A 14,573-nucleotide genomic window follows, 5' to 3' on the forward strand; every position below is an offset into this window, starting at 1 on the left:
GTCCTGGACATGGACCGAGACACGGTCAACCCATTGCCCACAGCTAATGTCGCGTCTGAGCCCCCACGAACCCCTGAAGCTGTCCTGGGTGCTCTTGACGCGAAGAGGAAGCAATTGGACCAAGCGATTGAGGACTTCAAAGAGCAGAAGGAGAGGGAGTACCAGAAATACGAGAGACAGCTTCGCCAGCAAGCCCAGAATGACCACGACAGTGAAAAGGGGTCGAAGGAGCGGTTGGGACACAGCGGCGCCCACCCATTGTCTACACCCGAACAACAAAGCAGACATCGTAGGCAGAGTAGCAGTGATCGTCGATCCGCCAGGAAGGGACTGAGTGCTCGGCAGGCACTTGATCAAGCATTTCGTCAGAGCAATGACTCTGTTGACATCGCCAAAGGAGACCAATACAGCAGAGAATGGGAGGGTGTTTTCACACCAGAGTACCTGGCTCTCATCGATGGCGATGGCCGTCAGCAGCCCGGAAGTTCTCAGAACACTGAAAGACCCGATCGACCTCCAGAGCAGAGCACCCTAAAAGCCTCCTCATTCGAGAATATACATCCACCGCTCCTGCCTTCTTTCATCACAACACCCATCGAAGACCAGGCCGTCTCGTCCAGTGCACCTACCCAATCACCTGTGAAGACACACCATCGGTCCGACTCCGCGAATTCTAATATATCCATCTCGAGTCTCCGTAGCAGCATGAAAGATCCAAAGATGCCTAAATCTCCTAAACGCGTCCTTTTCAGCATCGCGGATGGCGTCGTGTCACCAAGTACGAGCCCCGCCCATAGTCGCAAATTGAGTAGTGGTGGAGATGACACAATAGAAACTCCCGGAAGCGTTGGAAGCGTGCTTGCACTAGGAAAGCGAACGGGCAGGGACAAAAAGAAGAAGAATCGGCGGAAGGAAAGAGGAGACAGCGACCGTGGCAGACGCAGTCAGGATGAGGTGGAAGACATCGGGCTTGGTCTCAATGAGGAAAGAGGCTTCACAAATTTTGGAGGTGGATTGACTAAATCAATCGCTACATTGCAAACCAAACAAACACCAGTCAACGGAAGCATTGCTGCGCAAGCTTCTTCGAGCGAAGACTACGAGAAAATTGAGAAGGCTGAAGATGACGACCTTTTTGCTTTTGATGAGGATCTGACTTCTTCACCTTCAAGTAGATCGGCACCTGAACAGGTATTGACACATGATTTTTCAGACGATGAAAATGATAGTCACACCAAAGACCCACTCACCGGCACATCACCTCATGCTGGCAGTTTGCCCATTGAAATTAAGTGGCCTGGGCGCAAAGAGAGTGGTGGTTGACCCCCGTCACAAAACACCAAAGACTTTCTTACATGAGCAAACGCTAAACTTGACATCTCACGATAGTGGTGAATAACCGACTGCATCGAAATCAGAAACTAGCCGGCCCACCCGCTTTACATGTCATTAGAGTCTTCACGGTAAAGATTCAGAAGGCCGACTGGAGCTTTTTCTCGAGCACACACGCAAGTGCTCAAATTACATGAGGTAGCAATTAAAACTGCTGAAAATCAATTTCTATCGCCTTTTCGTTGCCCTTGTCAAGTTGACCAATCTTCTTGCGCTATCTACACAGCGAGTTCCATTACAGCAATTCAGGTGAGGACAATTTTTCTCTTGTCTCGATATCTTGGTGCATTACATTCACTGCAATTTCTACTTCTTTTCAAAAAGCAAGCTGCAACGCTGAACCTCTTCCACACGCAAAGGTTAGCAAGCTCCATATCATTGCCCTTGAGATCTGTCGAAGATCATTTTTATCTCCAGCAATACAAGTGGTGGAGAGCGTTCCCCTCGCAATCGATTGGTTTCTCTGCACCTAAGTCTCTCGATGCATGTCCTTTTGTTCTTTGGTCAATTACTAAGTATATTTTGTTTTTAGAAGTCAGTGGATTATACGTCACGTTTCCTTTCCAAGCAGGCCAGTAACAGCTGAAGGGCATTTCTGTTCTTCCACAGCCGCATTTGCAACGCTTGATAACGATTCTTGCACCGCAGCAACAAGACACGTAATTTGGGGGAGTTCCTTCGCCTTACTACCGGCACACTATCACCAGCCAGATTTCTTCCCACGAGAATCATACGGTCTATCAATTACCATCTGACTATACCTTGTTAAAAGTGTTGAACACTACGCAAGGCATGGAAGCAACAATCGCATTCGACTAAAGGATTCAAGACAACTTCGATCGGCGCCCCGTCTGTGGGATTAATTCGACTCCGCCACATACCTCTCAAAAGCCAATTCGTCTTCTGCAATTTTCTCTAGAGCTTCAACTTTAGTGGGAGCTGTCTTGACGATTCTGCCCGGTGACACTGTCAGGTTGCATCTTCGTTCACTAGTTAAGAGCCGCTCCCCAATATCTCACGAGGTATCATTTCATCGGATCGCTTAGGGTGACCATTTTGATAATCAAGGGTGTCATTTTCGTTATCACGTCTTTGGAAACAGGCTATCCTGAGACTGTTCGGTATCAAGCGGTCGAAGCCCAAACACTGAACTGAGAGTACACTCAGACTCACCACTTCGTTCCCAGTCTCGACAAACAAACGCATCCTCACGAATTAAGCACTGTCTCAAAATCTGAGATATTTTGAAGATCAGATTTGCGTCGGGCGAAGTCTACAATGCTATAGACTCCAGACTCCTATCTTGACTTCGGTACAAGTGCACAATAATGCAATAATCCTCATCGGAGTTTGAGGCTGTGTTATCTTTGAATAACGAGGATCACCTGAGCTCCTAGGCAACATGCCTGTTGTGGTCGACTTGCTTGACGATGATGATATCATGGTCATCGAAAGCCCGCCTTTTTCAAGGACAAGCACGAGCGCTAGAAACGGGCATCTCTATGACAACTATCGTTATCATTCTCCGGTAATAGATCTCACTATAGACCCAGCGCGCAAGCGCCGACGCAAGAATAAGAAAGCACCTTCGACTCTAGCGAACGAGACTCAAGTCGTTCAGCAGCAAGCCACTCAAAATGTCTCAACTGCGCTTTCTGCCAGCCAATTGACGCCCTGTACAGCTCGACCTACAGCTCAATCTGAACAAGAACGACTGCTTGTAACTCAAAATGTGACTGAGCCTTCTGTGACTTTTCTTGGACGAGGATCTGGCACAATCGTGGAAAAAGGGCTAACAAGTGCACAAAGGGCTGGACGTGATGGAGCTCGTCTGGTCAATGTTCCCAAAGATGACGATCCATCGGAATTGTTCATAAGATCAAGTCCAGCTGTAGAACCTTCGCTACCAGATGATTCACTAAGCAGAGCACCGGTGGCGAACATGATTGTACAGCCATCATTTGGCTTGTCACCTACGCCGGCAAGAATACGCCGACACCATACTGAAGTCCAGATGAGCCCTGATGCAGTGGATGACTTTACGGTGAATTGCTTTGTCGCTCCAAAGCCGGTTGAGGTCATTGCGTCGGATCACCGTTACAACGGGCCGGACGAGCATAGTGAGCAGCAAAAGAAAAGCAGAGAGAAAGTGCGCAGGACTCAATCCGAAAAGAAACTTGATTCCATCAAAAAAGATATTCGGGCAGCGTCCGTGAGAAGGTGCTCTTTATATGCAAAAGCAACGCCGACGCTAGGAGTGGTGCAATCGGTCAAGAGAGCAAGTGACACAGAGTCATTTAGTGCCCAAGAGGCGCCATCTCCAAGACCGAGCCTCGAAAACAGGATATCGTCTTCAAATCATACCCTAGGACGGTCAAGGACTACTTGTGAGCCGGAGCATCTTACCAATGATATTGCGCGCAAGAATCCTGAACCTCAAACCGTATCACACTCTATCGTCAGAACTGAATCAGATTCTCAAAAGTGGGACGGCTATCACTGTCCTCTCTGCCTTCGGAAGCATATATCGCGTCATCACTTGAAGAGACATTTCAAACTTTGTGTGGAGAGGAACGGAAATCCCGAAGGAAAGAGCTTCAACAGTCACGAAAGTTGGAAAGCTCTGTCACATGTATGTCCAGCGTGCAGTCGAGGCCTTTGTGATTCCCGCACACTCAAAAGACATCTTCAAACTTGTGAACAAAAGCAAAGCAAAAATGCCAACGATGGAAGAATCCACAAGGAAAGCGACTACAAATATTTATGTCCAATCTGCGAACATACTCTTCATTCTCTTCAAGAGGTAGAGGCGCACTTTGAGGTCTGCGTCCAAAGGAACGGAAACGAGGATGGTAAGTGTTGGTACAGCCACGCAAGCTGCCATATCCATCCCAAAGACAAGGCCGCAGTCTTTCGCTGCCCTTTGTGCGATGCGTTGTTCACCTATCAGTCGTCAGCTAAACATCATGTCACTAAATGTGCTCGTGTTTCCGCCAAAAGTAATGGCGGTCATTTGCCGGATGACATTCAACCGTTGTCAATTGCGAGGACACCACGTTACCCTGACCCCAATCCCTTTCTCAAGGGCACAAAGACATTTGCTCGGGAACCGCCAAGAGCCAGATTACCAAATAAGCAGTCCACACCAAGGTCATTTCAGAACAGCGCGTTGCAAGACATTCGGGCTGGCGTGCTCTGCAATCCAAGTCATGTCCAATCGAGACATGAACTCGAGAAGCGCGCACAGAAAGTAGAGCAAATCACACGACGCGCGTGGACGGGACAGCATGACCATATCTCCATAGAAGATGATAACGATGATGCAGTACCAGTGGAGGCTGACCATGTCAATACTTCCTTCTCGTCGCAGGCTCACTCGGATAGCTCGAATACATCTATTACTAAGACAGACAGCCTGTTCCAACGTGATGCAGCCCAGGACTCCGACACCTCAGTAGAGGCAGAATACACACCAAAGCCTGGTGTGGCAGGCACAGATACTCAGGCTGAACGTCCTACAACCGGCGGAAAATGTATCTCCGCTGAAACACTGGCAGTATGGGAACCTCAAAGTGCAGAAGAGACCGAAACACCGGAAGTGATTTATGTTTATTTCGTCAATATCCGGACTTGGGCTTTGGAGAAGGCAGACGAAGAGCACTATTCCAATAATTCTGGCCCGTTCTACACACTACAAGAAGCAAATATGGTTGCAAAGGAAGAAGTCAAGTACCCTTTAGACCACATCCAATCCGGCATGGAAGAAATCACGGCGTCTCCAGGCTGGTCATACACCTACACCGAGGACGAGCACCAAATGCAAACCCACAAAATGTCAGCCGCAGGTCTATGTTCCGAGACAACTGTCCGCCGCGAGCTGCCACCACCGCCAAACCGGCACGCTCTTGCCGCCTCCGCATTCAAAACGCCTCCAGCAATCTATATAGTTCAGACCCTAGTCCGCTACCACCAATCCCCCTCCTCCTTAGCAGCTTCTACACACAACAATTCCCCCAACGACGACCTCTTCGACGACGAGCCACTACAGCCAGCGGCAACCCCCGACTGCGAGAAATCCACACTAGGCGCCTACACGGCGCTCGACCTAGCCAACAAACGGGCAGGAGACTTCTACCTTGAATTAGCGACCCAGGGTATGTCTAGTAAAGGGGCGCAAGGGGTCAGGAAGAGCGAAATCGAGATGAATGTTAGGCGGGAATTGCAGGAGTTGAATGAAGAGGGGGATATGTTTCAGAAGACTGTGGAGTTTGAGGAGGATGCGGATGGAGACGGAGAGGGGGAAGAAGGGGGGAGAGGGGGCATTTTGCGCTGTGGGTGGAGAAGGTGGGTGTGCAGGGGCCGAGGAATTGAATTAGGAGATGGGAGGACAGGAGGAGAGAGAGGGGAGGTGGCAAGGGGCAGAAGTAGCACCTGCATCTGGAGTGCTCGACCATGGCGAGGTCTGTGACAGTATCACACATGATGCACCGACACCAGCAGACTAAATGGCCGTCAAGTCAGCCATTCCGACTGCTCCACCAACCATATTTGTTTACTTTTTTGCTCCGCCATGTGGCTTGAGACAACACTGGAGCACTTTCCTAGTATCGATAAATGGTCAGATCTAGATCTCTAGTCGATTTCTAAGCCATCGATCCTCGACGGCAAATATTCTAAAATATCCTCTTTCTGTCCTCTCTCCTTCTCCTCCATCTCTCCCTCCTCGTCGTTCTTCCTACTAATTGTATAATTAATACAATGATAGCCAATCAGTCAGCTATCAAACCTAAGTCTAAATGCTCCAGGAAATTCGCCAGCTATATTCCAGTGATTCCATCTATTTGCCCAGAAATAATACATAAGGGAGGAGGCTAGAGCTTTTGCATCAAGACATGTTAAAGGATACATCTAGCATATCTTTCCTGACGAATAGCACGTCGGTTTCCCCAGGTGAACGGAGCGGGAATGATGAGATGTGGAGCGTGGAAGTTGTTGGGGTTGGGGTTGGGGGGTGGCGAGTAGACATCATTTCTGTGAATTTCACCATGGTACTTAGTTTGCAGGGGGAAGAAAAGAGGAATGGCTGAAATGTGGCATGGGAAGGACTTGCCGTCGTTCATGCGACATCTATGCGATGGGTTTATTTGTAGGAGGTAGAAGATTGAGCGATCAGAAGGTTTAGAGCAGGTGCGGACGAAGCAAGTTCTGTTTAAGTAAGAGGTGCTTTGCTACAATTTTTGGGAACATTGAAATCAGACTGTGCCTAGCGTTATGGTGAAATCTGCGAATTATTTGCTATGTTCAGGTTTATTTGATACGATCATAGGATATTTACTGCTTTTTTCCACATTCGAGGATGTGATAAGACAGGCAACGGAGTGCAAGCGGACGAGTTTCCTTGACCCAAGATTCCCGTCGTTCTCTCTTAAAAGTTCGAAAGTAATGCATTTGCCTTCCTTTGTGATTAGCGTCATGACAATTTCGGCTTGGTGATTCTACACACCTCTTCCAGGCAACCACGTGGTGGAAGACATATGTACAATCGGCATTACCGCCGCAATGATCTGCATTTTGCAACTCAAAGGTGGATAGAGCTATATGATTGTCGAAACTCGTAGACCTGGCATTATTCAGGAAATGTAAAGAGGTTGGTATGTACGACTCCAAGTGCTCGATCTGCATCACTTTCTCGCACGACACAGGAAATGTTGATCTCGCTCGCCCCTAAATTGAAATTTTGATCATCAGCTATCTGTCTTACCCTTGGACCGAGAAAGCCAATAAAGAGAAAAGAGACGATAAAGGGCAAAGCAAGAGAAGAGGCAAAAGTCGCACCCTGACTTATCATCTCAATATTAACGCCCTCTTTCCCAAGCACCCGAAAAAATTTCCCACTGATGCCAATCATGTGCTTTAGGTTTCGGCCCACAAGACTAATGATTGCCATGTCTGTGGCAAGATTAACGCTGCCGAGGTGTTCAAGATCGCTGCAAGCTCGCTGAAGGCTTTCGTTGGCGACAATGGTAGACGTGTCTTTGCTGGTCTCGGAGGGGCCGTAGGTGATGGAGGTATGTAGTTGAGGCTCGCAGTGCAAGGCAAGAGAAACGTGGATCTCAGAAGAGGCTATCAGATCGACCGAGAGGTGGTGAGTGTCGAGTACTTGGAAGATGCGAGATAGGAAGCCGTGGGCTCGTGTTGTTTTGTTGGAAGAGAGATTGAGGACTAGGACTGAGCGCTTGACAGTAATGGCTGTCGGGCTCTTAGGTACCTCGAGATTCTGCAGGTCCATTGAGGACGGCCCGCGACTTATCAAAAGTCCAGACTTTTCCGGCGCTGGAGTAATTCCGTCAGTTGGAGAATCTGGAACAATGACCGTACCGTTTCCTGTAGGATTCCTGACATTCTTGATCCGTATGGGTATCTTTGCTCGGATGACTTGGTCCATGGTATGAGGGTGTATAACTTCAGAGCCAAAATATGTCAATTCTGCAGCCTCGCCCGGCGAGACGGTGGGCAGGAGACGAGCCGTTGAGACTTTTCGAGGATCGGCTGTGAATATTCCGTCGACTTCCTTCCAGATCTGTAGCTCAGAAGCTGGAATACCTATTGCCACAAGAGCAGCAGCAAGATCTGAGTATCTGTTGATGTGTAAGGTTAGTGAAGACTTGCACAAAGAGGGGGGACGTGGTATTTTGTGGAGGGAGGGGAACAGTACCCCCTGCCTACTGTCCGCAACAGACCCGAGTCCAGATTCCCAAAATATCCAGTAAGGATAGGAACTTTGCTCCCAGCTGTAGAGACGTCCTGACGAAAAGCGTCCGTCAACGCTTTATAGAGATTCGATTCCACAACTTCAGTCGTGATGGAGTATCGATCAACCACATCAGATAAATCGATATAGCAAGTAGGGATACCTTGTTCCTCGAGAAGCGCACTAAGGTACTGGCTTGCTAATTTCTCGCCTGTACTGATTACTTCATTCTCTGCTGTTAAATTTATTTCTGTGAACTGCTGCATTGATTTAAGCGTATTCAGGAGGACCCGACACTCCATCGCGACTATTTCTTCGTATTTTCCCGGAGACTGAAAAGAGGAACGAGCGGCTTGGATATGATCATCCTTGATACTATCTACAATTTCATCAATTTCGTTAGTCGAGCCAAAATGATGATGGTTTTTTGCTAGATTTGCAGCACGAAGAAGCCTGGTTGTGGTGCCCTCGTTCTTGGTATGACTGCTTCTTGCAGAGCAAACAACAGCGATTCGTTGATGCGTTAGGCTAGACCTAAGTGATTTTGTTAACAGGAGACTCCCTACACCTTTGGCATGGATTGAGACATACTTGATAATGTCTACTATCTCGCTCGGCATCTTGCCCAGACTAGTGCCACCAAATTTTTGCACGACCCAGCTGGTTGCCATAGCTGTCGACAATTCTGAGCCTTTTTGTTGTTGAGTCGGCACGCTGAACGGGCATTTATCGTCTTCCATAATGAGAGACAGACAAAAACAGCAGATATGAACCGTGAAAAAATATCCTATTGGAAATATGGATTGCTAGGGAAGTAAGTTTCGGGATTTTCAATCATCAAAAGTGATCTCAAATAGTCTATCACTTTTGAAAGATCATTTCAACAAAGACTGAAGAGTCAGCCGGTGAGCTTGGGGCCTCTGCTATTGCTACGTTGGAAGGATCACTTAGTCCTATAAACGAGAAACAAGAGACATGACATGAACCAGACTTCTCCCGCAGTCCAATCACTCTAGAAGTTGACGAACATCAAAATATGAACCAGAGTTGAACAGCATCTACGAAGAATGTCGAGAGGTTGCAGGACTGAAAAGGACGGGAAAGAGCGTTCTCCGCAGAAATGGGTCCGCTTTAACTTCGCCCATACTTGCGCTTTATTTGAGGTGAATCGAATAAACCAGGCACTAAGATTCGCTAGTGTTGAACATATTTCATGTGTCGCTTCACGGCTCGTTAACATCATTACAAGCTATGTACGGTGTCTTCCACGCTGTTCCAGTCCTTTGATCACAATCCAACCATCCCAAGGCACCGCACTCCTCTTTCCATATTCAGACATTCACCATAGCAACCAATGCTTTCTCATAGTAACCCGACGTCTCACCCTGTATCCTCTTAATCAAATCACGGTGAAAACGATGCTGATACGCCCCTTTGACCTGCTGCATATGCGTCCTATCCCAGTGACTCTGACATGTCCGGTAAATCAGCATCTCGTCCTTCGTCCCCGCTCCGGCCATTGCGTCTTCCAGCCGGATCGCATCTCTCATTGCCCGATCGGCACCACATCTGACCATTTGCACCAACGCATCTTCCATATGACCTGAAAATTCAGCCTTGACGACCGACTCTAGCGGTCTCCTGTACTTTTGATCATAGACTTTCGCGATGGCGCGGATCTGAGCGTCGTTCCGGGACGTCAATATCGAGCAGACAGTGAGCTGTTCTGCCCCAACGCGGCCTTCTGTTGCACGATGTATTTCCGCGACATCTTGATCGATGGCCTGAGGAATCACAGGAGCAGATGCCTCGGCACGATTGGCTGTGAGAATCATAGAGAACATACGCTCAGTCTTCATCGATAGGTCGCCTTTAACATCCGCTTCCAACGAGCGACGGTGGGTCTGCTGGTATGCTTCTTTAATTGCACGAATGTCGGCGTTCGAGCGGCCAATGAGGACGTCATTGAGGAGATCTTCGTTCGTTCCTGCCCCTGAGAGAGCGCGATGGAGACAGTATACGTCTTGCTGCAGAGGACCGCGAAGGATGGAGAGCATGCAGAGTTCGAAGTAGCCGCTGATTTCGCTTTCCACATCCTTTTCTAGGGAACGGTGGTGTCTTTGGTGGAATTGCTGTTTGAGAGCACCGATATTTTGTGGCGGAATAGGAGCTAAGATCTTGATGAGAGCGTCTTCATCTGTACCAAAGCCTTTCATGGCTTTTCGTAAGCTATCAGCCTGCTGAGACATGTCGATATGGGCTTGCGCTCTCGGATCGTAGCCTGGAGATGGAGGGGCTGCCGGGAAGTGGCCCTGAGGTGCACCGTAGGGCGCTTGTGGGCCAGGGCCATAACCACCTGGCTGTTGAGGTGGTGGAGGCTGTCCATATTGCTGAGTCGGCGGTGGATGACCGTACTGCTGTGGAGGGGCTGGTTGGCCGTATTGCTGTTGGGGCGGAGGGGCGCCGCCATAGTAAGAAGAAGCAGCCCCTCCTGGCGGCGGTTGCTGTTGCGGGGGTGGATATCCTCCCTGCTGTGGAGGATACGGACTGTGAGGCTGGGCACCGTAGGGTTGCTGTTGTTGTGGGGGAGGATAGTTCCCCTGTGGAGGGTACGGCCCAGGGGGAGCGCCATACTGTGGTTGCTGCTGGGGTGGGTATCCTTGGCCGTAGTTTTGCGGTGGAGGAGGGCCCTGGGGAGGTGGTTGGCCGTAGCCTTGTTGCGGAGGATATTGGCCCTGTGGTGGAGGAGGCTGGCCGTAGTATCCTTCTAATGCACTGTCAGCACGTGTCGCCGGAAGATGCAGGAACGCGTACGATTACCCCCACCTCCGTAGGGCGGCTGCTGTTGGTGGTATGACATGGAACGGCGAGTAAGTTCAGCAAGTTGTGCAGAGGAGGAAGCCGCGTGTGTATAAGTCGCTAAAGGATAGCGATAAAATGAATAGAGAGGCGAAAGGAACGGGCGCCTTTTGAATTGATCTTCTGGGGCAGTGTCGACTCGACGCCTCGTCATATTTGGAACGGGCCGGCAGTCCAGCCGTAAGGCTGAGCCGGGGCTGGTGACCCTGATGATGTAGCGCCAAGACTTCTGCCAAGAGAGGCACATCGCGACGGGATGCGACTTCAGAAAAATTATTCAATTAAGACGATGTCTGCAAAAATGTGACATTCAAGACCTTCTTAATGGATTTTGTCAATGAGCGATACCTCAGATCAACCACTTCCACCAAGCCTGCCATGGCGACTAGGTTCGGCAGCTGTGATGGGCTTCGTAGGGACTCTGACGCGGATCTTCATGCATGTCCCTAATTCGCAGTATACAAATGGCTTGGATGAGTTCCTACAGCTCGTTGATTCGAGACAGGATGTTAGCAAGAGGGAGAGAGGCTTGATCACTTGTCTGTGTCCCGCACAACCATCTAAAACTCTTTGCTAATATCTCCTGCAGTCTCCAATCATGTTTGCATGTACGTACGTGGAAGAGAATCCACGTAGTCCGCTCCTGCTGATCGGCCGTCACGCTCAGCCTTGACGATCCTCTGCTGTGGGGCATCCTTCCGTTTCGACACCATTTCAATCCCAGTAATCACAGATGGCAGCCTGCAAGCCACGATATATGTTTCACTAAAGCCAAGTATGTCTGCTGGCCTACGAGATCGCACTGGATACTGATCCTCACCACTAGAGTTTTCAATAATCTCTTGTCTTTGGGCCAGACTCTGCCTACTCATCGGCTACAACATTCGCCATATGGCGGGCTCTTTCAGCCCACAATGCGCGAAGCTGTTCGTCTCCTGTCCCGCTCTCCAATCAGCGAGACTTCAGCTGCGGCAATACGCCACTCCTCAGGCGTCGACGCAAAAGATCATGCACGAAACATCACAGATCCATTCTCCTGTCCAACCCACACATACACTTACTCCACAAACGGCGACGACACCTTCCCTGCACCCGCTGCCTACCTAGGCAGAGAATATTCATGGATTCATATCTTTCCAGAGGGGAAGGTGCACCAGCATCCCAAGAAAACGATGAGATACTTCAAATGGGGTGTCGCTCGTCTGATTCTCGAACCCGACGTCTGCCCAGACTTGGTACCGATGTGGATCGAAGGAAATGACCAGATCATGCACGAGACACGAAAGTGGCCTCGATTCATCCCAAGGATAGGAAAACAGTGCGGAGTATGGATTGGAGAAAATGTCGGAGGGGAAAAGGAAACAGTATTCCATGAGCTTAGAGAGCGATGGCAGAAGCTGAAACTTGACTCCACGCAACGGAGCGGAGAGCAGCTGGACGTCGGCAATCTGAATGATGAGCTGAAATACGGCCAAGAGGCTGTAGAGCTGAGGGAAGAGTGTGCGAGGCAGGTAAGAAAAGCGGTCCTCGATGTGAGGAGGAAACGAGGCCTACCGGATGAAGATCCGAAGGCGGGCTTGGTCGAAACCTGGAGAGAAGAAGGCGGCAAGGCGGAGGGTCGAATGAAGGACGACAGTATTGTCAAAGATGCTTGAATCATTAATCTAGTATCGCAGGTCTACATAGCATGTGGCATACATTTCAAAGCACTCGTACTCAAGACGAGCAAGACATAGCATGTAACCTTACCACCAGAAATCACGAAGACCGACTTCTAAACTGTGCTGTTCTTCTCGAACAAACCCCAGCCTACTGACCTTCTCACCTCGAACCTGAACCCCAATTTTGCGGGGCTGGCATTTCTCCCTGGTCAGCTTTCTGGCCATTTCCCTGCTTTCCCTTCTTTGCCCCCTGCGCCCCACTCATGTAAGGCTCGGCAGCTTCATCAACACCTAAGTTGGCCCTAGTGGTGTCCTCACTCCGTCTCACTTCCTCATACTCATCCTCCGGATATTCCTCCTCACTAGATCGACCACGTGCTCGCGGATCGGATGCTGGATGAGACTCAGACCCGCGGCTGTGCATGTCTTTGCTGTCATCACCGTGCTCATCGCGCATTCTTTGATGACTGAAATCTTCTCTACCTTCGTCTAGACTTCCGGCTTCTGGAGGTCCATCCATGCTCCTTTCCCTCTCCTCCTCACGCCGATGTTTGCCATGGCCATCTGGACTTGGATACCTTGGATCATCTCTATCTGGGGAGTATTGAGGACGGCGTGGATACGGATCTCGGCTTTTCCCTCATACCTTTGGCGGCGGATCGCGGTGAGCAAAGCGATTTTTTTGCGTATTCTGAACCGTCTCATCGTCAAATGGATTCTGGCGTGGTTCAGACTCAGGTGATATGCTCCGCTCGCGTTGCCTGCCTTTGTTCGGTCGTACACGATGAGGGTTCTTGTCCGTTATATTCCCCCAGTGTACGCCACGATCAGGCTCGTCCCTGTCGCCATCCGGCGAGGGCCTTCTTGGAGATGATCGCTGCGAAACGCTGTCCCTTGGCAACAATTCCTCGTCGCTAGCATCCCGAGGATCATCACTTCTGTTCTTTCGCCTAATGATAGGGCTCTCTCGCTCTTCGCGGCGACGAGGATGCACACGATCTTGGCCTTTCGCATGTGGGATCCTCTTTCGTTCTTGTGCACTTGTGTGTATATGATGATGCGGCCCCAGGTGGGCGCAAGTTCCCCCTGGTGCTTTGCATTTCCTTATACGGTCGCTATGATGTCGATGTTCGTCAGGAGGGAGATGCTCACAATTTCCGCCGGGCCGTTTGCACCTTTGTTCCCTTTCGTCTCGAGGTGTGGAGGTGTACTGTCGATTTTTGTCGCCGTCGGCTTTCTTAGTAGCGACGAAGTTTTCAAGGCGCTGTAGAGAACATACTGCGGTCACCAAGCGTGCGAATGGAGACATGGTAGTGGGGATGGAAAAGAAAGGACAAGCAAAGAGGAATTCTTGACGGAAAGTAGGAGATGCAGGGAAAAACGCAGTACTTATAGACACAAACGAAATGCATGTCGTGCAAATATTTGCTTTGTACAAACCGACTTCTGAGGCTAGGTAGGCGTCCGAGTCGTACCCATCCTTTCACGTGGTAGACCAATCCCAACAAAATCGAAGCCTTTGCCTTGTGTCCCTCACAAGTCGCACAAGTAGTAATAGTCTGATGTCCAACTCCATCGTCGCAATCACTTCTTTGCAGAAGTGGCCAAATGTTCTGATCGCTAATTCCTGGGTTGAAGTTTCCTGGAAGATATTGATCGTCAGAGATGAACCTCGTAGCGACTAGGGTTGACCACTCACTGAGATGGCGTACTCCGATATTTCAATCATCTGATTACCTGATTTCCGTCATGTAGTGGCCGATGCGGGGGGTGTCGCGGCCTTCTGCGCCTTGACTTGTTGTCTGAGGAGGGCTTGACATGTTTTGGAGAGGATAAAGTAGAAAATGAGGGCGCCAACAATGACGAGGATGAAAACGACGGCGACGACGATATTCCGTTTCATCTTTGCT

The 14,573-nt window shown here is 49.6% G+C and overlaps 6 protein-coding genes across 6 annotated transcripts; 3 read left to right on the top strand and 3 right to left on the bottom strand.

Moving 5' to 3' along the window:
• Positions 1-9: 9 nt before the first annotated feature.
• KY384_003046 (uncharacterized protein) lies at positions 10-1,323 on the top strand (the record flags this gene model as incomplete). The annotated part of the gene is made up of 1 exon (XM_044811567.1): positions 10-1,323. The coding sequence occupies one exon, from the start codon at positions 10-12 to the stop codon at positions 1,321-1,323; it is 1,314 nt and encodes a 437-aa protein (XP_044670700.1).
• Positions 1,324-2,794: 1,471 nt separating this feature from the next.
• On the top strand, positions 2,795-5,897 carry KY384_003047 (uncharacterized protein; the record flags this gene model as incomplete). Its single annotated transcript, XM_044811568.1, has 3 exons — positions 2,795-4,024; positions 4,478-5,740; positions 5,769-5,897. 3 exons carry the CDS (start codon positions 2,795-2,797, stop codon positions 5,895-5,897), a joined length of 2,622 nt encoding a protein of 873 aa, XP_044670701.1.
• A 1,121-nt stretch (positions 5,898-7,018) lies between these two features.
• On the bottom strand, positions 7,019-8,883 carry KY384_003048 (uncharacterized protein; the record flags this gene model as incomplete). Its single annotated transcript, XM_044811569.1, has 3 exons — positions 7,019-8,030; positions 8,108-8,677; positions 8,735-8,883. The coding sequence occupies 3 exons, from the start codon at positions 8,881-8,883 to the stop codon at positions 7,019-7,021; spliced, it is 1,731 nt and encodes a 576-aa protein (XP_044670702.1).
• Positions 8,884-9,474: 591 nt separating this feature from the next.
• Positions 9,475-11,382, bottom strand: KY384_003049 (uncharacterized protein; the record flags this gene model as incomplete). The annotated part of the gene is made up of 2 exons (XM_044811570.1): positions 9,475-10,918; positions 11,351-11,382. The coding sequence occupies 2 exons, from the start codon at positions 11,380-11,382 to the stop codon at positions 9,475-9,477; spliced, it is 1,476 nt and encodes a 491-aa protein (XP_044670703.1).
• A 534-nt stretch (positions 11,383-11,916) lies between these two features.
• KY384_003050 (uncharacterized protein) lies at positions 11,917-12,657 on the top strand (the record flags this gene model as incomplete). Its single annotated transcript, XM_044811571.1, has 1 exon — positions 11,917-12,657. One exon carries the CDS (start codon positions 11,917-11,919, stop codon positions 12,655-12,657), a length of 741 nt encoding a protein of 246 aa, XP_044670704.1.
• A 166-nt stretch (positions 12,658-12,823) lies between these two features.
• On the bottom strand, positions 12,824-13,972 carry KY384_003051 (uncharacterized protein; the record flags this gene model as incomplete). Its single annotated transcript, XM_044811572.1, has 2 exons — positions 12,824-13,201; positions 13,310-13,972. 2 exons carry the CDS (start codon positions 13,970-13,972, stop codon positions 12,824-12,826), a joined length of 1,041 nt encoding a protein of 346 aa, XP_044670705.1.
• Between the last annotated feature and the right edge of the window lie 601 nt (positions 13,973-14,573).

The sequence above is a fragment of the Bacidia gigantensis genome (assembly GCF_019456465.1).
Source record: "Bacidia gigantensis strain McMullin 20006 chromosome Unknown contig_180, whole genome shotgun sequence".
In the NCBI taxonomy this organism is placed as follows: domain Eukaryota; kingdom Fungi; phylum Ascomycota; class Lecanoromycetes; order Lecanorales; family Ramalinaceae; genus Bacidia; species Bacidia gigantensis.